The sequence below is a fragment of the Dermacentor albipictus genome, chromosome 1, assembly GCF_038994185.2.
Source record: "Dermacentor albipictus isolate Rhodes 1998 colony chromosome 1, USDA_Dalb.pri_finalv2, whole genome shotgun sequence".
Taxonomy (NCBI): domain Eukaryota; kingdom Metazoa; phylum Arthropoda; class Arachnida; order Ixodida; family Ixodidae; genus Dermacentor; species Dermacentor albipictus.
In genome coordinates, this window is record NC_091821.1 from 412,551,668 (window position 1) to 412,578,457 (window position 26,790).

General features: G+C 47.0%; 1 protein-coding gene across 4 annotated transcripts; it reads right to left on the reverse strand.

Annotated features, from left to right (window-relative positions):
• Positions 1 to 1,953: 1,953 nt before the first annotated feature.
• LOC139058464 (juvenile hormone acid O-methyltransferase-like) lies at positions 1,954 to 26,602 on the reverse strand. Of its 4 annotated transcripts, none has more exons than XM_070536761.1 (5): positions 26,555 to 26,602; positions 26,021 to 26,102; positions 11,033 to 11,619; positions 8,416 to 8,563; positions 1,954 to 2,486 (listed from the first exon to the last, which is right to left on the reverse strand). In XM_070536761.1, exons 1-5 carry the CDS (start codon positions 26,585 to 26,587, stop codon positions 2,323 to 2,325), a joined length of 1,014 nt encoding a protein of 337 aa, XP_070392862.1. In that variant the 5' UTR covers positions 26,588 to 26,602; the 3' UTR covers positions 1,954 to 2,322. The 4 variants fall into 4 exon arrangements, with proteins under 4 accessions (XP_070392862.1, XP_070392861.1, XP_070392863.1 ...); XM_070536760.1 differs by having other exon boundaries at positions 8,416 to 8,575; XM_070536762.1 differs by lacking the exon at positions 26,555 to 26,602 and adding an exon at positions 25,532 to 25,631 and having other exon boundaries at positions 8,416 to 8,575; positions 26,021 to 26,105.
• Between the last annotated feature and the right edge of the window lie 188 nt (positions 26,603 to 26,790).

Here is a 26,790-nt window from a genome sequence, read left to right on the forward strand (position 1 = left end):
TTTGAGTTGTAAATTATTGCACTCCGGTAATTAGTGCGTCGACAGCGAAATTATTCATTTAAGCATAATCTAGATTGCAATAAGTACATGTGTCCCCAATAAAATTGTTTATACGCAATTGTGAAGCTACTAGAGTGCCTTACATTCATCATTGCCGCGCTATAAGACCATAGGTACAAAACTACGGAAGGAAAAGCTTTTATGGATTCAATTTATTTGAAGTAATAGGTGTGAAGTATGGGGTATAATAAACAATAATAATTATTATAATGCACAAACAACGTACATTACAAACACGACAAGGCGCGACGCTATAAAAAGCTGCTGGAATCAATACCTGCACATGTTTTACAAAGCTGTTTTGTATCTGTGCCTTTAAATAAATGCTTTGTGAGGTGCCTGCTGCTCATTCCGCAGTTTAGACTGAAGAAAAAGTGCGGAGTGGTCAATAATAGCATACGGCTGCTAGGTGAACCAAGCCGCGATCCCTTCATTCAACCCGTATTTCCTAGCGTGCCGATGGCCTCTTGTCCGTGACGTCACTCGCCGAGCACTCAGGCCTTCTTGTCTAGGAGGTGGTGGTAAGGCGTGCAGACAAGGACACAGGAGGAGAGAAGAGACAACACGAACGCCGCACGGGGGCCCGCGAATGGCAAACTGCGTGCGGCGAGTTGCCGTGCCGACGGGCCGTTGCACGTTTGAGTGTAAAACAGTAGCCGGCCGACTCCGAAAGGGACCAGGATATGCGGCGTTCGTGTTGTCCGCTTCTCTCCTCGCATAGTCGCATAGTTCGGCAGCTCGGAGCGGTCTGTCCTTCGCTTGGCCTTTCTCAGTGTGAAGGCCCGTCCACGTTACCGGCACCGAAACTCGCCGCACGCCGTTTGCCGTTCGGGGGCCCCCGTGCGACGGCGGTTTTGCTTGCGCACGGCGAGATTTCCTAGCCGTAGAGAGCACGGGCCCGGGACCCATTTGTGCGGCAGCCGTACGGCGAAGCGGCCAATCAGCGTCCGAGGAGTGGTCACTCTGTGCACCGACGGCAGCTTCACCGCCTCTGATCGTTCGGCGCCGCCGATATCGTGGCTAGGCCTTTTCCGGTTCACTTCGAAGCTAACGCTAACGGCGCTTCGGAATGAATCACCGACTCTCACAAGCCGCAATATGTTCTTACCGTTGTTGTCGCTCTTCGCAATAATTATAATAATCGCGACATGCACTTCGAATCGCCAGTTGACCTCTGCTGGCAGAGCACGCGTATGCGCGAGCAGACGACGCAGCATAGTTTTACGTCACTATTTTTTGTGGCCCACGTGACCAAGCCATGTTGCGTTTCCTCCTCTGTGACGTCATAGCATCCCCCGGAGCCCAGAAACCGAAACCGAAATTGCTCGGTATAATAATGCGATTATTAAATTATTTATCGGATATATATGAATCCCGCTGTGTGTATCGTGCTCCCTGAAGCATGACGCAACGTTTGAATCAACAAACGCATGAACGAAAATTTTGATGTATCCACCCCTTTAAGGAGGTACGATTGTCACTTCAGCGCGCAACGACATTTGCTTAAGAGTATTTTTTGTGTACCGGCCCCGACCTTTAGAGAAAAACGCGGTATGCAGCGCGACCAAGATATATAGGGCTATTTTCTGAGTAATGCAGATTATAAAAGAGAAGACATGGCCGCGTTGTTGTAGCTAAGCGGGTGAACTGCAGCATATATATATTTCACAATCGCGGTTGCATATTGCCGTGTTACGAGGCGGTGCGATTTGACAACGACGCAATGAGTTGGAACGGCGAGGCAGCGTGATGCGCTGTCTCAAAAAGACGCCAGCGGCCAGCAGCGCACGCAGACCGTTGACAATGGTTGTAGTCGTTTACCTGACGCTATGAGGTTGGCTCGTCTTCTTCTCTAGAGCCCGAGTTCCTCCGAAATATGGTGAGAGAAAGATCCACGTTTAAAAAAAATGCTTTATTAGTGTTGGCTGAAAGAAAGTAAAAAATTGCATTGCATTGTAGCGTGCAACAGTCGGCACCGAATAAAAATGCTGGACTCGAAGAGACCAAGGGGGGAAGGCTGCCAGTACTTTAAGACATACAACAGGCAATGGAAGAACGCATGTCCTTCAATGCTAGCGAGATAAGAAGAATCTCGCACTTCTATGTGAGTAGAATAAACTGCATGCATTGTCCACTCCTGTCTCAGTAGCACTGAACATTCCATTCACTGTGAGATCTCGTTCATCGTGGTTCTTGTGATAGAACTGAACAGTATTAAGTTTGTTAGATACATGCATGCGTTATGCGATGAATTATCAGGCATTAGCCCCTTTGTTTGGACGCCATGATGATATACGTCCTGAATATCGATTGGTCAGTCTCAGGGCCGTGCACTTTGCGGACCAGCGCCGTGACATCTTCGAGCAGCTGGGCCCTCTCGGTGTTGGAAACAAGATGGTTGATAGGAAGGAGGCTCATCTGCGCTCCTGCGAAATGACGAAACACAGAATAAGAGGAGATACCAGCAAGGCAGAAATGCTAGCTCATTGCTACCTACAAACGCAGTTAATAAATTCAGATACTTCAATTCATAATTGGTTTCTTGTGTGATGAGTATTACATAGTTGCTGAAGAGAACTATGTGAGATAACAATACGACACTGTACGAGAAAGTGGTCTGATGGCTCGCTTGGGTTTCGAACATGTAGTCTTTCTATGGTATACGAAATACACTGATACCGAAATAAAGTTCACGCGAAGCAATTTTGTAGCGTGAGCTACTCTGGCCGATGTCGAGCATTTTCGTGTGGCTCCTGGAGAGCCGTGCTGCGCATGCGCGAGGAGCAGTGACGTCACACGGCGCACAGCTCACGCGCCAGAGCCGCCGCCGCCGCCGCGCGCCTCGCCGGCCTGCGCATTCTCGAAGAGTGACGTCATAGCACCGGCAGACGCACTGGCGCCGGCGCGTGCCCAGCTGCGCACCTCCGTTGCGCAGTAGCCAAGTCTGACGCTGTGCCGGAGCCGCTTGATAGCGCCTCTCATTTTGTGCGCATGCGCAGAGATATCAATGGGGGTATACATATAGCAGGGCGTTTGTCAGTGTGGTACAGCCATGGAGAAGGAGAGTGAAATTTCTGCTCAGCGGCACAGAAAAGCGGAGAAACTTAACTCATCGGAACGTCTATACCTAGTCGTACTGTGTGTGGTGGTTGGCGACTTCAATCGTGCTCCAGACTCTCATGGTTTTCCTCTGAAATACACGTTTAACCTGGACTCAGTCTTCGGAGAAGAAAGGACAAAATCTTTTTTGTTCGCTATGGAGGCTGCTGCTTCATGGACAATACCTACTTTCCTGCCCACATATAGCAGCAATTTGGTGATGTTTTTCTGCAAATTAGAAGCAGAGTTTATGATTGGTGCGGTTCGCAATTACTTAGCTAAATAACTAAATCCTGGAATTTTACCTGCCAGAACCATGAACGAATTTTGAGGCACACTGTAGTGCGGGACTCGGAAATAATTTTTACCACCTGAGGTTCTTTACCGTTCATTCAATGTTTGGTATTATTATTATTATTATTATTATTATTATTATTTGTTTTGCACACATATACACATATACACAGGTAACAGGAAAGGGAAAGCGAGGAGCAGGCTGGCAACTGCCACCGGAAGGGGCACTACGCCTGCCTACTCTTCTGAAGGGAGGCGACAGCAACACAGAAATGGAAGATAGGAAGGAGGGAAGGAAAAAGGAAAAAGGAAAGGAGAGCAACAGGACAAATCTAAAGACCAAAGTAGAACACTGCAACAGGACAAATCTAAACACTAAAGTATAACTCTGCAGCCGGAATTAAAGTGACGCCGCGTCGAACAGCCTCCACAATTATCAACCACGTCCATGGCTAGTTCGCTATGCGGCTGATTGTGTTCTCCACGATGAGACGCCAAGTGAAGGTGCACGTAATCACCGGTTCACAATATACACTACAAGGTGTTTGAACCCGCCACCTCCCATCTTCGAAGGAAGAAGCGTTAGGGTACAGTACTGATCACACACAGTAGGGCCGGTCACTAAAGGTCACGCTACAACTGAATGTCGAATGTTCTTGCTACAAACGTGAACCTAAGTTAGTTAGGTCTATAAAGGTTAATAGGGCGCGATGGGCCTGATCACGTTTAGATGCACAGCCACTGGGGTATAAACATTCCTCGAGTGTCGCACACCGGAGGCCAAGGAGATGATAGTTTCTCACTAGTGACATGCGCTGCGCACTGAAAGCGGGGCACTCAAGTATAAGATGCTGAAGTGTCTCGTAACAGCCACAAGACGTACACAATGGACTTTCCGCACGCCCTTGTCTGTATAAACGTTCGTGCACGTTCACGCAACCAACCGTCAGCTTGAGCAGTTGTGCTCTAGCGCGACGAGGCAAGCCTCGACCACGAACACGGGGCGGGAACGTTCCATTTGCGACGCGCTGATCTGGATGCTGCTTGAGTAGGTGGCGACGAATCAGCAGACGAGCGTCATCAAGCTTGCACGTGATTTCTGGGCAGTCACAGTTGTTATGAACGCAACTTGAAGCGAGCCGATCAGCCTCTTCATTTCCGGCGATTCCTACGTGTGAAGGTATCCATTGAGCAGCGAGACATACCCCACGTGATGTAATTTTGCTCGCAGAGTCATTAATGCTGCGCACAAGTGGACAATCAAGCTCACTGCGTTGTAACCTGCTAAGGGCAGCACGGGAGTCCGTATTGATGCCGATGCCGTACGATGCCGTATTGCACACACTCCAGCGTTTGGAAACTAATGAGCTCACACTTGTGCCAGACGTGCACAAAAAAATTCCATTCATTCGCAACTGGCTTAACTTCCTAATGAATTATTTTTTTCACCGCAGCTGCCACACGTGTAAATTTAGTGACATGTCACACAGTCATTTCTACGATAGCATCTTCCGAAGTGAGCAATTTTAGGGTACAAAATAAAAATAATAATAAGTTTACAAGTTTATTCCACCTTCATGAAGAATGAAATGAAAAAACAAGAATAATGTCGTACATTTATAGCTTGAGCTTGCTGTTGTCTTTTACAATGTTGCAACCGACCATAGTAACTTCAGCAATTCAATGTCGAATCCGAAGCCTTAAAGCCAAACGGCGCCTCCCGCATCGAAGCCGTTCCAACGCCGACTTGAGGAAATTCACTGAGCACAGCTACTGACAGGAGCGCTGAAGTTGAAAGTTATGTAGGACCTATTTTTGCACAATATGGGCTGTTCCGAATAAATCAATTATACAGCTCTGCGCAAGCTATGGGGTCGAGAGAACGCATTTCTCAGTGTAATTACTTCTGCTGAGCGCATTAGGTAAGGAATTACATAAGGGCAGATTACATTAGAGTTCCCCATGTGGCATCACACAAAATAAAATTACGGGGTTTTACGTGCAAAAAGCACTTTCTGATTATAGGGCACGCCGCAGTGGGCTACTCCGGAAATTTGGACCTCCTGAGGTTCTTGAACGTGCACCTAAATCTAAGTTCTCGGGTGTTTTGCACGTTTCGCCTCATCGAAATGCGGCCGCCGTGGCCGGGATTCGATCCCGCGACCTCGTGTTTAGCAGCCCGACACCATAGCGACTAAAGAACCACGGCGGGTCCCTTGTGGGATCACGTAAATGGCTATAAAATTTAGGGCATTAGCAAGTTAATGTCATTTTCTGTGCACGCGTGCATAGGTATTGCTTTGATTCACATGGCACACGAGAAGTTGTGCATTGCTCTCCTAAACATCAAATGCGGAAAATTTCTTCTTTCTTTTCTGTCTGAAATTTTCATTTTCCTACTGAAAAAAGTGCGAAGTTCAGCGATAATTGATGGGAATAGGTGTGCTGCAGTGAAAGCAACCAGAAATGCAGCCAGCTCAGTAGTTTCGGCAGATGTCATATGACTAAGATCTGCCAAGATTGCGACCTTCCTTCACAGGATCCTGATGGGCGCTGATGGTGCTGCGGGTATGAAAGAATCACCAACAAAAATATGAAAGCGAGCGTTCTAGGAGTTTTAGACGTGCTCAATTGCAAAGTAGGCTATAGCTGGCCTATGCCATACTATCTTTTCCTTTTGATCCCAGGTATTGTACTAGAAGTCGCTCATAGAGACAACTTCAAAGGTTAAAGGTTAGGGATAGCAGCTTCGCAAGTATTTACCAGGGAACAAGTCTGGCACCTCTAAACAATAAAGTGGGGCAAGTGGTTCTCTGAGCAAATACAAATTTTTCGATCGCGAGAATTTGCAAACGTTTCTTGCTGTCCGAACAAATGGCAATGCTTAGTTCGCGTTGGAAACATTCGTCCTAAACTTTGCCGTGAAAACTGTGAAGAACCTCGTTTTTATCCGCTCCGAGATGTCGGAGAAACCTGACCTTAATTTTTTATCCTAATGCAGCCATAGGTTTTGCATTTTCCCTCCTTCTTTTCAACCTTCTCATGCAATTTGTCAAATCAAGCGTTACAAGTACACAAATACGCATTATGCAGTTTGGCGCCTCTGTCATAAAGTGCGACGTGCCGTCGTCAACTCCCTAGGAACCACGTCTCAAGAGTATTCCTAGCGACTTAAGGAAAAATGCAGATTAAAAATTGTCGATTTGTAGCCTTCAATTAGTGGATATTGATGCAAAGGTTCAGGTCTACCCCACGCGTTGTAATCTGAGAAGTTTTCGTGAAGCGTTTAAATAAGTGTCATGCAAGTGATTATAGTCTGTACAGTGTATTAATTGTATTATAGCGATTGGCAAAGACGACGGTAAGACACGACCACCCCTACCATCCATGTGACCCACGTTACCGCATATTATACTGTTTCCGCGATTGGCCCACTTTGTATTGACATCGTATCCAGATTAAGTGCGCGGATTAGACCTGGCCGGTTCAAGAGATAGTGCTGCAGTAACCAGCACTCTACTGGACGAAACAGTGGCCAAGCAGACGCGCCAAACACCAGACCCTAAAGAAGTGCTCATAGAAAGGCTTGTTTTATTAATGAGATTCTGCTCTTGATGACCCACATTTGTTTCGAGGTCAAGGCATATTTAGGCATCATTCATTTTATCTCTGCGTAATTCCGTAGAAAAACAAGGCCAGCAGCCAGGACAACTGCAAAGGTAGCAAAGACAGCAGCGCCGTCCTGCGAATCAGCTATTCGACAAAACGTCAACACTTAGCCACGGTTAGAAAATACCATGAGGGACCGCAAAGGAAGCTTCACTTCACAACAATCTGAGAGCATTTTTGAAAATATTCGGCACAAGTCATCTGACGACGACGGTCGCCGTTAATTCGTTTAGCCTTGAGCAAGTACAGCGACACATCGTATATTGCCACCGTCGAAATTAGTTATGTATGGGGTGTGTACTGCAGTGAGACTTCTCTTGCGCGCTTCCCTAACAACACACGGTGCCATCAAAAGGCGCCGCCGTTAAGACCTTCCCTCGCTTCCGAAATGCTTGGCGCGCTGGTGCATGGGAACGCTGACAAACACGCAATGCGGTAACTTTGCTCCGCACTCGCGCTGCTTTCTGGACACGATGCGCCATCTAGGGACGCTGCCGTGAAGTGCGCGCGTGACCTCCGCGACCAGAAGCGTGGCATGCCGGTAGCTCCAAACGCTGAGAAATGTTACATCGCTTGCCGCACACCCTCTGGCACAGAATCCGCGGCCCAAGTTGGTGATAGGTTCATTGAAAAGCGGCGCATATCCTGCGCCTGCGTGGCGCAGACTGCAAAAGCGTAAGCCCACTCTTAGACGTGGGTTCGATTTCGCTACAGATCGGAGGAATTTCTTGTGCATCATTGTAGAGCGGCACAGTGCCAGTGGCCAATACCTAGTTACCCAAGTTGGCGCTAAATACGTTCCTTGAAGAGCGGCACACATCTGCTGGAACACATGCAGTGAACTAGGTTTGCGTAAACGAGGCTAAGCCCAAACCGACTGGCACATACCGAGTGCTCCTAGTCACCTCAAAGATTTTCATTGAGCAGCGATAGCTACCCAGTACCGCATCGACAGTGACCCATATCGACGAGAAAGACATTCGTTGAAGGCTGGCACCTATGTACACATTCCCGCATGCTAAGTGTTAGTCCGACGATTTGTCTCGAATGCTTTCCTTCGGCACAGCAACGCATTATACCACGAACTACATAGTGACCCAGGTAGTCAAGAAAATGGATAGAGACAAAGATACGTGTATAGCCCTCGGGAGTTCCGTGAAGTACGTTAAGACTGCTAAAAGCAGTGCTATTCAAGCGTCTGTGTGCACTTCCATAAAAATGAGGTGATTCCGTTAAACAATCCTCTACGAAGAAAATGGCTTTTTTTTTAATTCGGGTCGTTGTCGCGCTTACCGATTATGTCCTCTTCAGAGCATCCGTCGAATGTCACCAGCCTTGGCAGCAAAAGAATGCTGGGGCAGAGGCCGGCTTCGCTCAAAAGCGATGACATGTACTGCATCTGTTCCTTCTCGTCCTTTATGTCATGGCTCTTCGAAATGAACTGCAACAATGTCTGAGCAAAACGTCAGCTTGAACCTCATGGTAAACAAATACTGCACATTCACAACACTGCACCCTCAACTATTTAGACAAACTGAATGGTAACATAGAAATTTACCTAAGAGCATTTAGGTAATCACTTGCGATACTAGAGATGCCTGCACTCCTTGCAGTAATATTGCAAAAATGCAGCCAAAATGTGACTAATCATACGCCCCACATTTTAGGCATTTCTTTCCTTCGGCGCATTTTCAACTTGCTAAAGCACTAGCACGCCAGCGCATCGCTGGAAGATACCGGTTAGATAAGCGTTCGATCAGCTTGTTAGCTTATTAAAAGAAATTGTTGCCCTGACCGAAGAAGCCGGACTTTCGCACACTGAGCCTTCAATATTCAGCCGTTCTTAAGGAATTCGCCAGAGCCAGTGGGTTATCATTCTCTTAAGCGGTGACAACGTGCTTTTAAAAGGAGGATTAACTTTGCACGGCATGTTAAACGAATGGTTCCTGAGCGCATATACCATTGATTTCAAGGAAGACTTAGCTCGTTGCTGAACTGTTATGATAAAATCTGCCATAAAACAATTCAGTGGAGATTTATATGCGGGAGAAATGCCTTCGCATTACGTCGCACCTCTTTGCATCCATCATATAAGCCTAGGTCACGCCGCATGGCAAAGGGTTGTTCGGGAGCTCAGTCGATCTAATGCTCATTCGAGCTCATTCGATCACTCGAATGCTAAATCACATGGAATTAAAGCGGATGAAAAAATAACTGCCAGAAGGTCGGACACGAATCCACGTCTTCGCAGTATGAGCGTGACGTTCTTACCAAATGAGTTACACCAGCATCGTTTTCTCCTCCACTTTCTGGTATATTTTATGTTTCACCAGGAGAGACTAACGCTGGGAGTGTTACCAAGCGCCACCACACACAATCCTAGGCGGCGGATCATCCTTTCGGCCCAAGGCGTCACTAGTGCGTGGTCTCACGAGTACGTGATTTATTTATCATGTGTAGTTTATTGATGCGAAGGCGTGGGTTCGCGTCCCAACTACGGCATGCTGCCTTTTCTGCGGTTTCGTTTCCATTTATCATTTCTTTCTATTTTAGTTTAATTTGTAACTAGAAGTAAGTTCCCCTATGTTGCCCGTGGTGAACATTATTTGTTGGATTCTTACGATATGATTAGTAAAAATTGGGCCGCTCAGCACCTTTTATTCTCGTTCATTGCATTACTAGGGTCTCGAATGCGGTAAAATTGAGATCTTTGGGTGACATGTGGGGGCCTATGGATGAGTTGTCACCCCAAACAGATAACGCACTCGTGATGCCTGCAGCAGAAAGGATGTTCCACAACCGCCGCCTAGGTATGTGAGTGGTGGCGCTGGTTAACCCTCCCGGGGTTAGTTTTACTAGCAAAATATAAATATCCCGGAAAGTGGACGGGAAAACAGCGCCGTGGTACCTCAAGTGGTAAGCATCATACACGTAATCCGAATACGTGGATTCGTGTCCTAGCTGCGGGCACTTGTTTTTTTCATCCGCCTTTACTTCCATTAATTTATAATTTCTCTAAGTTAATTAGTAAGTAGAAGTATTCTCCCTTATGTTCTCCTGATGCCTTTGTTGTTTTCCAGTGATATGATTGAGAAAAGTCAGGCAGCTTGGTTCCCCTTCTTCTCGTTTATATATATATATATATATATATATATATATATATATATATATATATATATATATATATATATATATATATATATATATATATATATATATATGATGAGCTCTTCAATACCCTATCTAAACCTACTATTTGACCGGCTTCCCACACTTGACATTAATACTGTAAAGCAAAACTGGGCGAAAAGTGCGGCCACCGCGCGGCGCTACGATGTTGCTACGACTCATTTTTCTAACACTAAACACACTCAAAATGTGGTGCAAAACCAACCACAAACACGTACCACGTTCGTATGGATAACGTGTAAAACTCATTCCGTTATTTCTTGACAGAAAGATGGCATGGCCATTCAGAACATTCTGATGTAAAATGTACGATGCGTGCAAGGATTCCTTCAAAGGTGCCTTAACTATATGGAAACAAGATTAACTAAATCAGGTTTTATTTATAGAATTAACAGAAAAAATACCAATAGAAAAGCTCTTGTTAAATTTTAAAGCATTCCTCTCATTCGATTTCCTTCAGCTATGTCCTCCGTAATTACTTTTTTCCGCAATATCGTAGCAGCGCACGAAATGCGAGAAAGTGCCGCGTGATTACGACCACGTACCGCGACGCTTCTAAAGGTGATTTGAGTTCAAGGAACTAAGTAGTTAAACAAAACAGATGTCTACATGCTTCAGACAGTCGTTTGATCAAAGTACTTATTGATTCTCCGGGGTTACCCACGCGCTTTTCTGCCGGTGGACAGCTGCCATAACTATGTATTATGATACATAACTTTACCTCTGAATATTTTTCCCAGTGATCCATTTCGGCCAGAAGTCGCCATACGGCGCCAGGTTGGCTTGAAGCCGGAAACACCAGAAGACACTCTCCTCCTGGTCTCATCAGTGCAGCTACGTTCTTCAGTGCGGCACCCTGGTCCCTCAGCCATTGAAGGCAGTAAAAAGAGAAAACTCTGTCGAAGTGATCACGACGGCCGATAAACTCGGTCATGTCATCGCCTATGTCGAGCAGCTCATATTCAATCTTCTCGTGAGCCGAATGTCGCCTAGCATATTCGATCATTTGGATGCTGGAGTCGATGCCGACTAACCTGTCACACGGCAGGCAACGCGGTAAAAGGAAGTCCCGCGTGTAGTCCCCAGTTCCGCAGCCGATGTCCAAGATCTGCATGGTGGCGTGCGGTTTGGTAAAGAACGCCGGCTGGCAAAATTCTAAAACCACGTTGTTGTGCTTTCTCTGAAGGCTGTTGTTCTTCACGTACTGACTGGCGCAGAAGCGAGGCGCCTCCTTTGTGTCTCGCGGGATGCAGCACCGGGCATCCTCTCGGGCCTCTGATGCTTGAAAATACATCGAAAGCTTGCAGTCTGGATAATTGGCCGGAAATAAAGAAAGTAGAGCATACATTTATAATCACATCACGAGAAATTGTCATACAAGTAAGTTTACTAATACTTTTATGGCGCAGTGACCTTCCTACAATGAGCGCCGAGAACAGGTCTATTGTGCTCTTCAGCAGAAGGGCTCGGTAGTCGAGTGTTACATGCAAAGGTTTATCAGGGGCGCTCATATGACAGGTCTTGATACGGAATTCCTTTGGGGCCTAGGTATTTGAAAGTGTCTTATAACCAAAAGGAGGACTCATCTCCCAGCAACAGTGCTCTGTAGTGGTACACAGTATGTATAACACAGAGTCAAAAAGTTTCGGTTTTCCTTTAACAGCGAAGCTATTAGCCGAAATTTCCGTGGGCTCGTGCTGACCCAAAAACAGCACCGCCATATAGCGGCCGTGGCCACACCTCAAACGGCAGCTGGAAAATGGCTTTGTCTTCGAGTTTCCACGTAACACAATTATATTTTCTCGTATATTCTAATTACAATCCCAAGTTTTCATGTGTTAAGCTTGCGTGTAAGTTACAGTTTAGAATTTTCTGACGCAATTTGCATGGGAAAGTTCAGTTAGTTCAATAAGGCACTTGCTCTTGGCGGAGGCCCTGTAGAAGAATGGGGATGTGTGCTACTGGGTTGTCTAACGTCATCTAACGTTGGTTGGGGTGGTGGTACTTACTATTGTAATGTCGGTTGTGCTTGTCTAAGGTGGGCAACAACTTTGCTCTGCTTTTACTTTCTCAAGGTGGAAAGGTGGCTGATTTCTATGCGGAGGAAAGGTAAAACGTGCGTAACGGCTAATAGCTAAAATCATGTTAGGCATGCGCGCTGGCTGTTCGGTCAACAGAACAAAAGTGTAGGTTAGTTCATCTTTTGTGTCCTATTCCAAGGTGACAGAGAACGACTTCGTAGAAGTGGTCCCTCCGACAACAGTTTCTCTATTCTTGTAATACTCGTTTCACAGTGTGAAGCTTGTTTTTGATTTGTTTACCTCTATCGAGGTGATATTATTTATGGATACTTGTGTCCGTGTAAAATCAGCGATGACGATGAGCCACAATAAACAGGAACATATATTTACTGAGCCGAAAGCCCTATCTGACAGTCATTCCTCGGAGACTAAGGCCGGGATTCTGAAACACTCCTTTCCTTACTAAGGATGTGCCACAAGCTGTAAGGCGACCTGGCATCAATTCTGGAACGTACCTTACTAAGGGGCACTACGTTAGGGCCTCCTTGGTGCTTCCCAGCGCCTAGGGAGCCGGAATGCCACCTTCATGCTTCCTAACCATGCTCCTCTAACTGAACGCATGCTTTTCGGCACGACTTTGTACGTGGTGCGCTCGGCTAGAATAGGTGCCGTGCGCAGCCAAGGCCGCGGTAGCCAGCCGCAGTGTATTGACGTCCAGTTTGGTTCCGCGCACCGCGTTTTGTGCCATATCTTTTTACTTTGACTTTACGAAAAGCGAGCGGCGAGAATGATGGCCTTGCGATATTTATCCGAAGACGATAGCCGCGAAAGCTATGCACGGTTTCTTCGACGAGCAAATGAACTTCATTACGGGACTGTGTACAAGTCTCCGCCTTTGACTCCAGGCCGGCGTTTGGTATACAAGCAGAACCCACTAGAATACGATGACGAAGTGGACTTTCTAGCCCGGTAACTTTTTTCCAAGCGAGCTGTTACAGCCATACAGGCAGAGCTGCAACTGCATTGTAACACTGACAACAGAGGAGAGCCGTTGCCTGCTCTCTCAAAGGTCCTCATCGCACTACGTTTTTACGGAACCGGTGTCATGCAAACTGTTGTAGCCGACCTTGTGTGTGTATCCCAACAATCTGTGTGCCGATGTATTTGAGAGGTGACACAACTGATATGCCTACGTCTCTATCCCACGTACGTTCAGCTTCCGAGCGCTAGTGAAGCGAGGGTAGTCATGACCAGGTTCAATTCAATACTAGGATTTCTTGGGGACTGGGCGCATCGATTCTGCTCATATGCCCACTAAAAGTCCCGGTGGAGACGACGCAGAAGTCTTCCGAAACAGGAAAGGGGTATTCTCTGCAAATACACACACATACAAAACAAAATGTACGCAAAAAAAAAGAAAGCGACGCCTGACCAACCGAACTCCGATGCTGCCATAGTTGCTAGACTGAGTTTTCTTTCCTGCCATATGCATCACTTTTGAACTATTTTTACATTATTTACCAAAGAAATGGAGTGTATGCCCCGGTATAGAAGTATAAATGCAATATTAACAGTCCCGGCACATTACCTTAGCAATTCATCACAAATATTTTGAATTCTTTGTAAGTAATCTCGAAACCAGAAGCCTCTAACGTTACTCTTCCTTTGGTGAGGCGCTCCTTCCGCAGGGAAGGCGAACGGAAGATTTTAGAATTTACGGTGGCCTTCCGAAGGCGCCTAGCGTTTAGGCAGCATGGAGGACTCCTTGCGGAAGGTAGGAAAATGGTCTAAGGTTAGCAGCATTTCAGAATCCGGCCCTAGTCCTCGCGCCGTCTGCGCGTAATCATGGACACGCTACCGTTTTGCTTCCTAGGCAAAGGCCTTTCACTAGCCAGATCCCGTTCTCCGCATCTTCCTCGACGTCTATGCTGCTACAGGGGGACCCCCTTGAAGTGATGGAGTCGTGCAGGTAGCCGGAACGATACTTTGAGCAGTTTGGGTCGGGGTGTTGGGAGTTGAAGTGTGAAGACTGGCGAGGACCAACCGGCTCTGGGCTAACGCAGCACTGGCCATCCGGTTACTGAAGGAATGACTCCTCAACCAAGGCGGGTCGGCTGCTAATTGTAGAGTTTCCTCAATTTCTCCGTCAGAGCCATAAGTGGTCCATGTGGTAATATCATCAGTGTACAGAGTATGTTTTAGCAGAGTATGTATTAGCAGCCGACAGACCCTCCACTCACGTATCATCTATCGGATTCGAGTGTTCCCCCTCTAAGTCCACGCTCCTTCTAATTAGGCCGAAATCTGCCGCTAACTCAATCATCCGAATCACTTTACAAGGATCCCCTATCCCCCTCACTCCCACCCTGCGCATCCTTGGCCTCTATCTGCAGGATTCCGGACGCAATGACCATACCCTTAAAACACTCAAGGCCTCCACGCAATCAGTGTTGCAGCTTCTACTCCGCGTATCTTCACTGCACAAGGGTTTAGACGAAGCAGACAACGTCAAAGTTGTGCATGTCTTTACGCTTAGCCGAATTCTATACGCCACTCCATATCTCAAGCTGAACCGTACGGGCACCGATCGCGTGAACGCCATGATCCACCTTGCAACTAAGGCCGCCATAAACCTACCCCACAGCAATATCACAGCCAAACTCCTTGTACTAGGCATGCTTACCACGATTCTTGAACTAGTTGAGACGCATCTTCAGACGCCGTACATCAGACTTCCCGGAAGCGCCACTGGCCACCATATCCTCGCCTCCATTCGCATCAAGATACCCGCTTATCAGCCAACCCTTATAGCCATTCCTCGACACATCCATGCACCCCTTGTAGTGAAACCCCTTCCTCGAAACGTTCATCCCCAGTATCACATCTCTCGCCGCGTAGCTCACGCAAATGCCCTCCACAAGTATCACGAACAAGTCGAGAAAACCATTTGGGTAGACACCGCATGTACAACGCATGAAGCTGTAGCAGTTGCTTACTACACAACCCTACCCCGACCCCTAACTCACCATCTTCCCTCGGTCTCTACACATGAGAAGGCAGAGGAGACCACCATTGCCCTAGCCCTTGCACTTTCGGATGCCGAATACATATTTAGCGATTCCAAGACTGCTCTGTCCAACTTTGCCAGAGGCAGGATTCACACCCCTGCATGGAGCTTGTTAAACACGCCCACCCAGAATTTACCACGCAAGGTAGAGCTCCGGTGGGTGCCGGATCACTCTGGGAACCCCGGAAACAAGGCTGCCGATAAATTGGCCCGAGGTTTGATATGCTGGGCTCAGGACAGCCTCCATCCGGGCTTCTCTGGGGAGCGAACGAACAGCTTTGCGGAGGTCGCGCAAATGCCCCGTTTGGACTGTCAGACTTGCCCTGTTGCCCACCCCTCCCTGACCCAGTCCCAGCAGGTCCTCTGGAGACGCCTCGGGACCCGCTATCTCCCATTCCCTCAGCTGATATCCCACTACTGTGGCACCTTCCCTAAATGCTCCCTATGCGGCAACCCTCACGCCACAATCTCCCACATCTATGTTGGCTGGCCTGCTGATACTCCACCGCAGGGACCGCCCGCCATCTCAAGCTAGGAGGACTGGGAGGTCCTGCTCTCGTCTACGGACCCGACAAAACAGCTTGCTGCGGTGGCTCGGGCTGCCGACGTCATGAACAAAAGGAACATGAACGTCTCGACGTAGTGTGGGACCGTGTGGTGGTCCAGGGGCCCAAAGGAGTCCAAACTCACTTGCTACGAAAAAAAAGTTTTTCTATCTGTCAACCAAGGCGGGCTTGAGGCGATCCATAGAGATAGTGTCCTGTCGGCCATTTAAGCCCGCAGTGAAATGCTTGTCGGCATGGTGGGATCACACAGTATGGACGATTATAAGGGTGTTGCAGGGGTACCCGTATGGGGCCAAGGCGGACAAAAACATAAAAGTACATCGCCAGCTCTTTGGGAATATGCGATGCAGTATGGTGCTGGCAGCTTGCTTCAGGAGCAACATGTGTTCGGCATGAAGCTAGCAGAATTTTGATTTAAACGGCGGGGTCAGGGCACCACGATGAAGCTGTACGGTGCAAAAACTTCCCTGGAAGGCATGTTGGTGCTGCGAAAACCATCTTGGCAGGCGTACAGCGCAGATCCTGCTTCAGCGTTACCCGAAGACGCAGCATAACCAGTGCTAGCGATGTGAAACAGTGAGTGGCGTTAGGCTGTGCTCCGAACGAAGACCTGATGGCGTGATGAAATCGATCAGCAAGAAAATTGACGATGGGCTGATATGCCGTGGTTCATGTGCGAGAAGTACCTACGAAGGTCAGCAGGTTATTGAATAGCGCTGATTCAAGCTGGCGTCCTGTCGTGATTTAATATTAAATGATGCACCTTATCGCCAAACCCAGCACGGAGCGAATGTGTTTGCTGTGGTTTCAATACGGGTGTACTTCTGGCCATCGAGTAAAGCGATCTATGCAGCTCAGAAGGTGGGTGTTCCCGTTTGATGGCGGCCATGGCCCCACTATGTCAATGTGTACCTTCTCGAATCGTTCAGATGGTGGGGTGGGTAAAAGAGCCGAAAGTTGCCTTTGTATGTCGGCGAACCCTCGATTGTTGACATACCAGACAACCACGCACCCAGGCACGTGCGTCCTTGTTGACGCTCGGCCAGATCAAGCGTTGTGTCACCAGATGTTGCATGGCCCGAATTCCAGAGCGAGTTAGCTTATGAAGGGCACCGAAAATGGCGCACCGGAAATTGAGTGGAACGACTGGACATGGGGTTCACGTGGAGACATCACAAAGAATAGGGACGGCATAAGGTGGAATGTGGGCATGGCGCACATGTAAGACGCCAAGTTTTCCGACAAACGCAATTACTTCTGTGTCGTCTAGTTGCTGGGCAGCAAGTTCGGAGAAGTTGATGCTAACTGGGTTGTTGTCCGTAGTGATGTAAGAGGCAACGCATGAGGGCGCTTTCTATGCGGCAATGTCCCTTCCTTGCACGTGTCTTATCTGTTGCCGTGAATTTAGCAATAAAGGTGAGATGGCGTGTTTCCCATGGTTACAATTGGCTACAATACGACCGGACGGCGAAGGTAAAAGGTTGGTGGTCTGTCTTAATATGGAACTCTCGAGCTTCCAGCAAGTGTTTCACGTGACGTTTCAGTCCGACTCATCATTTGCTATCGCAATTGATAAGTCGCCTTTCGTGTGAAACTGCGACTTTTCATTTCGATAGCAATCATAAGGACACTAAGGGCGCACGTCTGCCATCGCCGTCACGAAGATCTTCAGTATTGGGGGCGAGCTCCACCACTGGAAAAGCTGGCGCCAACGTCGGCGTGACGTGGCATGAGGGATCACGTGGACGCAGCGGCGGCGTCGATTGCTTCGAAACCGCCGAAGCGAGCTGAAAACGAAATTTTAAAGTCCCACCTGCGCCGCGGTTCTCGTTAAGTGGTGAGGCTTTCCCGCCTTGGGTGTGGGCTTGACAACATTTGAAAGCACTATAATTAATAGGTAGTGACTGCCTTTGGAGGCGGGTAGCATGGTAGGCTACTGCTCGGTGCCGCAGTGCCGGACGTACGCAACGAAGCCCAGTGTCAGTCTTATTTACACGTAGCCGCAATACAACAAGCTGCGTGAAGCTTGGCTCGCGGAACTTAGAACCGGCAGGCAGCTATCGGTTACAACACGGGTATGGAGCAAGCAGAGACGCGAGGAAGATTTCTGCTACGACGCCGGGACTGCGATGTTCGGTGAGTAGCAGAAAACGCACATTGAGACGCTCGCCCGCTCCCGCTGCCCGGTTAATGTCATGACGGTTTGGTCTATGAACTTGTTGATGCTAGTTACTGGAAAGTTCACTGGAATGGAAAGGGAAAGGCAAGAGGCAAATTTTTAAAAAATGCATGACATATGGTCATGTTTGTGTTATGAATTAAAGCACAGAATTGCGAAAAAGAAGCGGTGGGAAATCGCACGCTGAAAAAAACCGATAAACATACAGTGACACGCGACTTTAAAAATAATATTGAAATATCCAGGAATATAGAAGAAAAAGAAAGATTGAATCGTCGTGACGGCACATCACAGTCGCCGTAGGCATCGGAGCCGCTATAACGAAATTATTTTTGAACAGTTCTGATAGCGTCCACACAACAATGGTTCCTTGTGTACTGTGAAATGGTGATATTCACAGCACATTGCGAAAACTCGCACGCAGCGAAAGCGAAACATTGTGCGCGGATACGCATCCGGACGCACAGTCAGTCACTGCGAACCGGTGCGTATTGAGGCTTAATTCGGTTATGCTCCATTTGGTTATACAGACAGCCCACTATAAGAACGTATTTCACATAGTTTGCTCTCAGTGTTTGCCTGCCTTTCACGCAAGGGGCCGGTTTGGGATCCTCCATCACGGCGACCGCGCGCAGTGGCATTCACTGTACGTATTCGGTAAAGAACTAGCGTCTGTAAACGATTCTGTGCTTTCAATTTGCTCAATGTTACTATTCCGACAGTAACAAACTTCCTTCATTTCGAGAGTACTTACATAAATATCCACGATATCTCAACCGTAGGCACTTTTCACCCTCTCGCCCTCAGCTTCGGGCGGAAGAACGCGCCGTTTAGCTTCTCCAAGTTAATAGACGTCCGAAATGACTTGCAGGAGTTCGCTTTGCCATATCTTAATGACGTAGCAATTTTTTCGGACAGCTGGGAACAGCACGTATCGCACCTCAAGCAGGTGTTTTCACGGTTGAGGGAAGCCCGCTTAACGATGAAAGCGGAAAAGTGTAGGTTTGGCTGCTCGCAGGTTACTTATCTGGGCCATGTTGTCGGTCAGGGCACGAGAAGCCCGGCCAAGCTGAAAATAGCTACGATTGGAGATTTTTCTCATCTGCGCAGGAAAACAGACATTCGTTCATTTTTGGGACTTGCCGGGTACTATGAACAGTACATTTCAAATTACTCGCAAATAGCAAGTCCTTTAATGGACGCCCTTTGAAAGGGAGCACCGAGTAACATGCACTGGGATAAGGACATAGAGAACCATTTCCACGGTTTCAAAACGCTATTGGTTTCTCGTCCTGTGCTTCGCGCGCAAGACTACGCAAAGCAATTCATAGTTCAGTGCGACGTAAGCGACAGAGGTATGGATGTGGTATTTAGTCAGGTCGGGGATGATAATGAGGAACATCCTATCTTCTATGCCAGCCGTAAACAAGCTGTAAGAGAGGAAGCCTACAGCGCTTCTGAGAAGGAGTGTGCTTGTTTGGTTTGGCCAGCCCAGAAGTTGTCGTGTTACTTGTACGGAGCGAGGTTCATCTTCGAGACTGACCACTGTCCTCTGACGTGGCCCAATCAAATGTCACACAAAAATGGCCGCTTGCTCCGATGGAGCCTCACTCTCCAAGGGTACAGCTTCTCCGATTGATATAAGAAAGGAAAGTTGCATAGCAATGCGGATGGTTTGAGCAGGCTGATTTGAATTCTGTATTTAGGGATCCCACCTAAATTTTGGGGTTTCTATTCGTAATATTGTTAAGTCAAGAAGAATCCCTCATTTAGCAGGACTCCCTCCATGGTTGCTCAATTTGTCAGCATGAAATTTCTTCCAAATTGGCGTAGCGAAATGCAGCATTTCGTGTTTCTGTACTTATGTTTTCTTTGAAGCCTAGCGGGTCTGAAGTGAGCTCCAAAATACATAATCTCGGCGTAGAGCCGTGTTGTAGGGTTCACTTTGCAGTTGCCTGTCCTTGTTGGATGTCTTGGGGGGGTGTCATCATTTCACAGCTGGTCGCTGCAAGCCAAGGCATCCCCCCCCCCCCCTTGCCACCAGCCATTCTCTTCCTGCCCAGCGGTTATCAGCACTGGCCAGTCGAGATTTTTCGGGCCATGGAGGAGCTTTTACGAAAGGCCTGCAGGGGTGCCTACATGCAAGATTTTTCCAAGCCCGCTGCAGCTGCGGGGCTGGCGAACTACAGGAGAAGCGACCGTCGAATCCTGCGCTGCCCGCAGCGATGACTCGCTTTGGGAAAACAACAATGCGCCGAGTGAGCAGCCGATCGGAGCCACCATGGCTACGGCGGCGACTCGTTTTGTAAGGACGATAGTACGACATTCCCCAACCAAACGGCGCCGCTATGTCTACACGCAGTCGGCGGACCAGGTATTGTTAGTGGATTCGCCGTCACCGTCACGGCCTGTTGGAAGCTGTGGAATTCCTGGAAGAAGTTTTGTCGTGCGCTCTCACGGGACCCAGCAGTGTTCAGTCAATGGAACGACGCGGCGGTCACTGTGTGCAGGGTCAGCTCTGGGATCAAAGAGGCTACTGCTCGAGCCAAGACCTCTCTCTGCGAAAACCATCTCAATCTACGGTGGCACCGACGTTGCGTGTTTCACCACAAGCTCATTTTCATGAGCCGGCGTTGGAAAATTATGAAAATAACGTTGACAACTTTCGAAATACGTTGGCCATTATGATGTGAAGTGTAACTAGGAAAATTCCGCAGGCTATAGGTAAGCTCCGTTTTCCGAAAAATAAACCATTTGATAGCTTACGCTCAGCTAGTATCGTGTACTGTTTTCTCGCTTAAGTCCTGTGTCTTTGTCGCTCTGCGCAACAGTGTTCATTATGATGTGAAAGCAGCGCAAGGTGCCGAAGTGCTGAGAGGGCAAGGTGCTGTGAGGGGCACGGCACCTGGCCTGCGGACAGCATGGCTCATCCGCTTCTGCTGTTTGGGTAGGTACTGCCGTGGATCCTGCAGAAACGCCAGCCACGTTAACGACGACTAGCGCTGGAATGATGCCGTTTTTGGTGTTTCATTCTGACCACGTGACAACGAACTTTTCATTCGTGGGATACGAACTGGAAGGTGTGACGTCACCAGCAACAGACCTGCTAAAGGAGCGACGCGACTACGACCGGATCAGAGGGCACGGCACCTGGCCTGCGGACAGCATGACCCATCCGCTTCTGCTGTTTGTGCAGGTTGGTCTTCAGTGCACTGATTGTTCCTACTGAAGTGACAACAGATTTTTGGTAATCCTGCCATGCCCTCGCAGGTTTTGTTGCATTCTTATTGACTGCTGGTCCATGATGTTGCTATTAGCGTCAGGAGACGTAGAAGAAAATCCCGGGCCTAAATCGGTTGAGCTGCTGCAAACAATTATAGAGAATCAGATGGCTACTGATCGCCGGCTATCCTCAATAAGCGAGAACGTCGTGCAGTTAAACGCAAAGACAGATTGACTGACTGAATTTCTTGTCATGATACAGGAAATGAACAAGAAAATTGGGCCTCTTGAGGCTACTATTCGGCACCAGGCTGAAAAATTGATCGAGTATGAAAACCACAGCCAGCGGAATAACTTGTTTGTTTTTTGAATCTCGGAGGAAAGCGGTGACTCAGAGGCGAACTTGAGGGCATCTGTCGGCGATTAACTGTGTTGTGAAAAACTGGGGGTTCAAATTAAAACTGTAGAAAGAATTCATCGCATTGGAAAAAAAAACAGTAAACGACCGAGACCAGTTGTTATGAAGTTTCATGATACCAGAGAAAAGGAGCAGGTACTTAAAGGAAAATCAATTAGTATCAGCAATGATTATGCTAAGGAAATAGTAGATGTGCGATGGAAGTTGCGGGCGAGCGCAACTTCCATTTTGGTCGGCGACAAGCTAAAGGTAAATGATAAGCTTTACACATCGGACCACGAAAACAACGCACGTCTCCCTCTAATCCACCGAGATAAGAACAAACACCGCGCACAAAGGGCAGATGACACGCATGATCATTTTGATCGCTCAGTCCCAGTGATTCTCTCTTTCATAGCTCCGAATCTTGTCGCTGAATGCGCGCAGTATTGTTAATAAGGTAACTGAATTACAATACGGGTTGCTGACGAAGACCCCTCGTGTGCTAGTGGTAAGTGAAACATGGCTGAACAGCAGTGTACCTAGCCATTATATATTGCCACCAAACTACCGAATGTTTAGATCGGATAGAGACACTCGTGGTGGAGGCGTTGCGATTATTGTTCAACAGCACATTGCTGTTGTAATGATTGAATGTACTATCTCTGAGAAAGTGTGGTGCAAAATTACTTACGCGAACACTGTATATGTTGATGGCGCAGTATGCAGGCCACCTGCCACGGCACCCGAGTTTTTGGATAAGCTGAATGATTTCCTATGCAATCATTTGGACCGTAACACTAGACTAATAATGACCGGGGACTCTAATCTACCTTATATTAACTGGGACAATTTACTACCTACGCACGTAGAAATTTCTAGAAGCAAAAAGCTGCTTCAAGTGATGATCGCGCACAATCTAAAGCAAATTGTGAAATAAAACACGAGGGTAACGCCTGAATATCAGTCATTGTTGCACTTGAAGTTTCTTTCGAATAAAATAAATGACTATACAGTATCTGTGGAAGATGGTCTATCAGATCATAAGATGGTTCTTGTACACATAGTATCTGGCGCAAGCACTAGCTCGTTGCGAGCCGTTTATACCTGTGCAAGTTAAGGACTATAGTAGGGAGACGACACATCTATTATCGATTTCTTAGAATTGTCATTTGACCAGTTTGAACTTGTCTGCGATTGTGAATCGGTTGACGATCTATGGCAGCGCCTCAAGAAAATCATAAGCCATTGTGTTTGTAGTTTCATCCCAACTAGATAAAAAATATAAAATGACGGAACCCTTGGTTTATTCGATATAACATTCATATTAAGCGCAAAATAAAGCGCTTACGAAAAAAGCCAGGTATCTCTGATGAAGTGTCGAAATTGCGAAGGGCATTGAAAACAATTCTGAAGGAATCAAAAGTGCGGTTCTTTAACCAAACATTAAGTACGTTTATGAAAATAGCACCTCAAACATTCTGGCTTTATTTGAATGAAAAAAGAACAAACAAACAAGATCCAGCTTAACAATGTAATAGTAAAGCAAAAAGCAAATATTGCAAGTCATTTTAATAATTTCTTCCAATTATTTTTTTCAGCGCCTACCAGCTATTGTGCAGACGCCTGTCTGCCGTCTTCCTTTTCATGTGGGATGGAAAATATTGTCGTCACTCAAGCAAGCGTGTTTAACCAACTACTACATTAGAGTCTAAGAAGGCTAGTGGGCCGGATGGAAGATCAACTCAATTTCCAAAGCGATACGCGGTATCGGTGTTATTTTCTTAAATATAATCTTTGTGAAGACATTGCAAACTCACTCATTGCCACATGACTGGTGCTGCGCAGTCATAACTCCTGTTTTTAAAAGCAGTAACCGATTGCTAATAAACAACTATCGCCCAGTTTCCCTGCCTAGCCTGTGCTGTAAAGTCTTAGAGCAAATCATAAGTAAGCATACTCTTCTTTTTTTTAGATAACTACTTTTTTATCAGCATCAACATTGTTTCCGAAAGGCACTGTCTACAGCAACTCAGCTCATAGAAACTGTTCATGATTTTACTTCAGCTATAGACGCCCAAGAGCAAATTGACATCATCTAGTAGACCTTGCGAAAGCCTTCGACAAAGTCTCGCACAACAAATTACTTTTCAAGTTACATAAAGCAGGAATAAATGATACTATTCTAAAATGGATTGAAGCCTGCCTACACAATCGCAGGCAGGTTGTGCGTGTGGACGACTGCTTGTCCCCTCCGTTAGAAATGCTTTCTAGTGTCTCCCAGGGGTCCGTTTCGGCCCCGTTGCTGTTCCTGGTCAGCAATAATGACATTGCAGAGATTGTCGAGCTTCCTGTGGAATTGTAGGCTTTTGCTGACGATTGTTTAATTTATTCTACGGTAACACACATTGACGACCAAATCATAATTAACCGGGTCCTTCATTCCCTGCACCTTTGGTGTGAGAAATGGAACATGGAAATCAATTACAACAAATCGACTTTTACACATGTTGCCAACAAAAAAAGTGTGGTGCCATTCTCTTATAACATTGCAAGTAACAAACTAAGAAACGTAGATACATTCAAGTATTTAGGGGTCACAATTTCACATAATTTAGACTAGCGTAAACATACCGATAACCTGTGCTCGACGGCTTCACAAGAACTGTACTCCCTGAAGAAAAAGCTTGAACAGGCAACGAAGGATGCCAAATTAATTGCTTATAAAACTCTCATACGTCCATCTTTAATATATGATTGTGTTGTCTGGAGCCCCCACCAAAAAGTTTTGATAGAAAACTAAAAAGAATTCAGAGAATGGTTGCTCGTTTTATTGCTTCAAGGTACTGAAGGACGGACTCGGTAACAACAATGCTGCATTCGTGTGGGCTTGAGTTGCTGGAAACCCGAAGAAAAAAGCCAGACTGAAAATTTTTTTCAGATACTTCAAAGGCTTTTGAAGATAACAAAAAGAAAATATACGCTCAGTTACCTGCCAATAGCGAAAGAATAAACCACAGCAGAGCCGTCAAGCCATATAACACCCGTGTTGATGTTTTTCGTTATTCTTTTTTCCTGGATGTAATTGAAATGTGGAATGCCTTACCTGATGTTGTCGTAGGTCAGACAGATGTGCACAAATTTGAATGCTCGATTGATATTTTGTATCGTGGGCACCCAACCTGATGCAATGAACTGTCAAATTTGCTCGGGTTCTACATTTTTCCCTCCCTGTAGCAACCCTTAAGCGAGGGTTAACAGTGTCAATAAAAAAAAGAAAGAATGTGCGGGAAAAAATAGTTGTTTGGTTAAAGGAAAGAATGAGAAAGAGAGAAGGAAAGAAGGAGAGGCGCGCCGTTAGCCAACACCACCTAAATAGCACAAGGTCGCTTTACTCCAATCCATGACGTCACGCTTTCTGGCCAGAACTTACCATTGACAAGGCTGACGTGATGAAAGCGGTGACGTTAAAACCACTGTTATCTACTCGGGAGCATCCCCATTAGATTCTATGGCAGAGGGGCCAGGTAACATGACGTCATGGATCGGAGTGAAAAGGCCTTGTGCTACCTAGGCGGTGCTACGTAGGCGCGCTTGCTGATGTGCGTCATCCTCGCGTCTTCGAGCGCAGTGCTCGCAAGGAGAAGTGCAAACTGTCTATTAGTTTGAAATTTTAGCTCTTTCCGCGGCATGCAGCGCTGTAATTCTTAGACACGAACTTGAGTACGCAATGTACGCACTGCGCTTGTCAGCTCGAAATGGCCTGACCTGGTAAGGGGACCTTTAGCCGCGCACTCTGGAACTTGTGTGCTCCGGGTTGATTTAACGTCATGAACTTCGGCCAGTTCACCCAAATCATCCTGGTTTTCTAATAGTGGAGAAAATGTGCATGTGTGCCACGATTAACACGTAGTTGGCGTGTTCCCACATGTGTGGGCAGCAGAAGACAAAGACATGTTAAACTAAAGACCGCCAAGCAGAAATTACGTGCTGGATATGCACGATAGGAGCGAAAGGGAGACATTTACACCGAACATCAGAGACTGAAATCAGAAAGTTAACTTTTATGAATGATCAAAGCGCGGAGCACTACAGCTCTTCGAGCCCATATAAGGGATCTACCTGAAGACTAAACAAGAAAACTTGCCCATGCAACTATTTGTCTGTAGCCTCAGCTGGAAATAGTGCAGAACGTATTCGGCATGTCTTGTTATCATACCAAAGTATTCATATCACAGTCAATAAGGACGTACTTACCTTGTAGAAGGCCTCGAGCTTTAAAGGTTGGAGGAGAAAATGAGTGCACGGGGCAGTGGAGAGCCGTCAAAGGCGGCCGGAACTATAAAGATAATGCGCAGACACTATTCAGCGAAACGAGATTCTGCATCCGCTTATAGCACCTCACCACGCAGCTTGTTAAGTATGACGGCAGCAACGTTGTTCTGACTCATGTTATTCAGATTATTCCTAGTGATGGATAGCTGTCTACATTTTGTGCAGCTGCGAAGAAATAATCTGGCAGGAAACGTTATTTTTTGATCACGTGACTTCAACCTCTACGATGACGTGATCCCGCGGTCACCCCGTCACCGCTGTTTAATTATTTTCTAATTACGTGACTTCAACCTCTACGATGACGTGATGGTACTCCTTACCATCATCCCTTCGTAGAGTTTGAAGTCACGTAATTAGAAAATAATTAAACAGCGGTGACGGGGTGACCGCGGGATTAAAATGAGTCAAATAAGACATTGCTCTGCCGTTTGCCGCCGGCTTTCGCACTTTGAATACCATTATGCAGCGTGTACGCGCTTGTTCAGCCATGGCTGAGTCAGCGCTCGTGAAGCTTATGGCATTTTTCACTAGTCGATTTGGAGCGGCGGCCGAAATCCTCGAGCGAGCGCTCGGGTTTCACAAATACGAATCGACCAGCGGAGCGCAAGAACGCTCCGCGGGGGATCACACAGGAAGTCTGCGTACGGCTGACATTAACTGGCTCCGCAAACCATGCCAACATCCGCTCTGTA

Excerpts from the sequence above, each read along its gene's own strand:
- LOC139058464 (XM_070536760.1), bottom strand. The coding sequence starts at position 26,587 with ATGGCTGAACAAGCGCGTACACGCTGCATAATG. Across the intron at positions 26,103-26,554 it reads CGCGTACACGCTGCATAATG|TTCCGGCCGCCTTTGACGGC; the intron begins GTATTCAAAGTG and ends TTATCTTTATAG. Across the intron at positions 11,620-26,020 it reads AGCTCGAGGCCTTCTACAAG|ACTGCAAGCTTTCGATGTAT; the intron begins GTAAGTACGTCC and ends CCAATTATCCAG.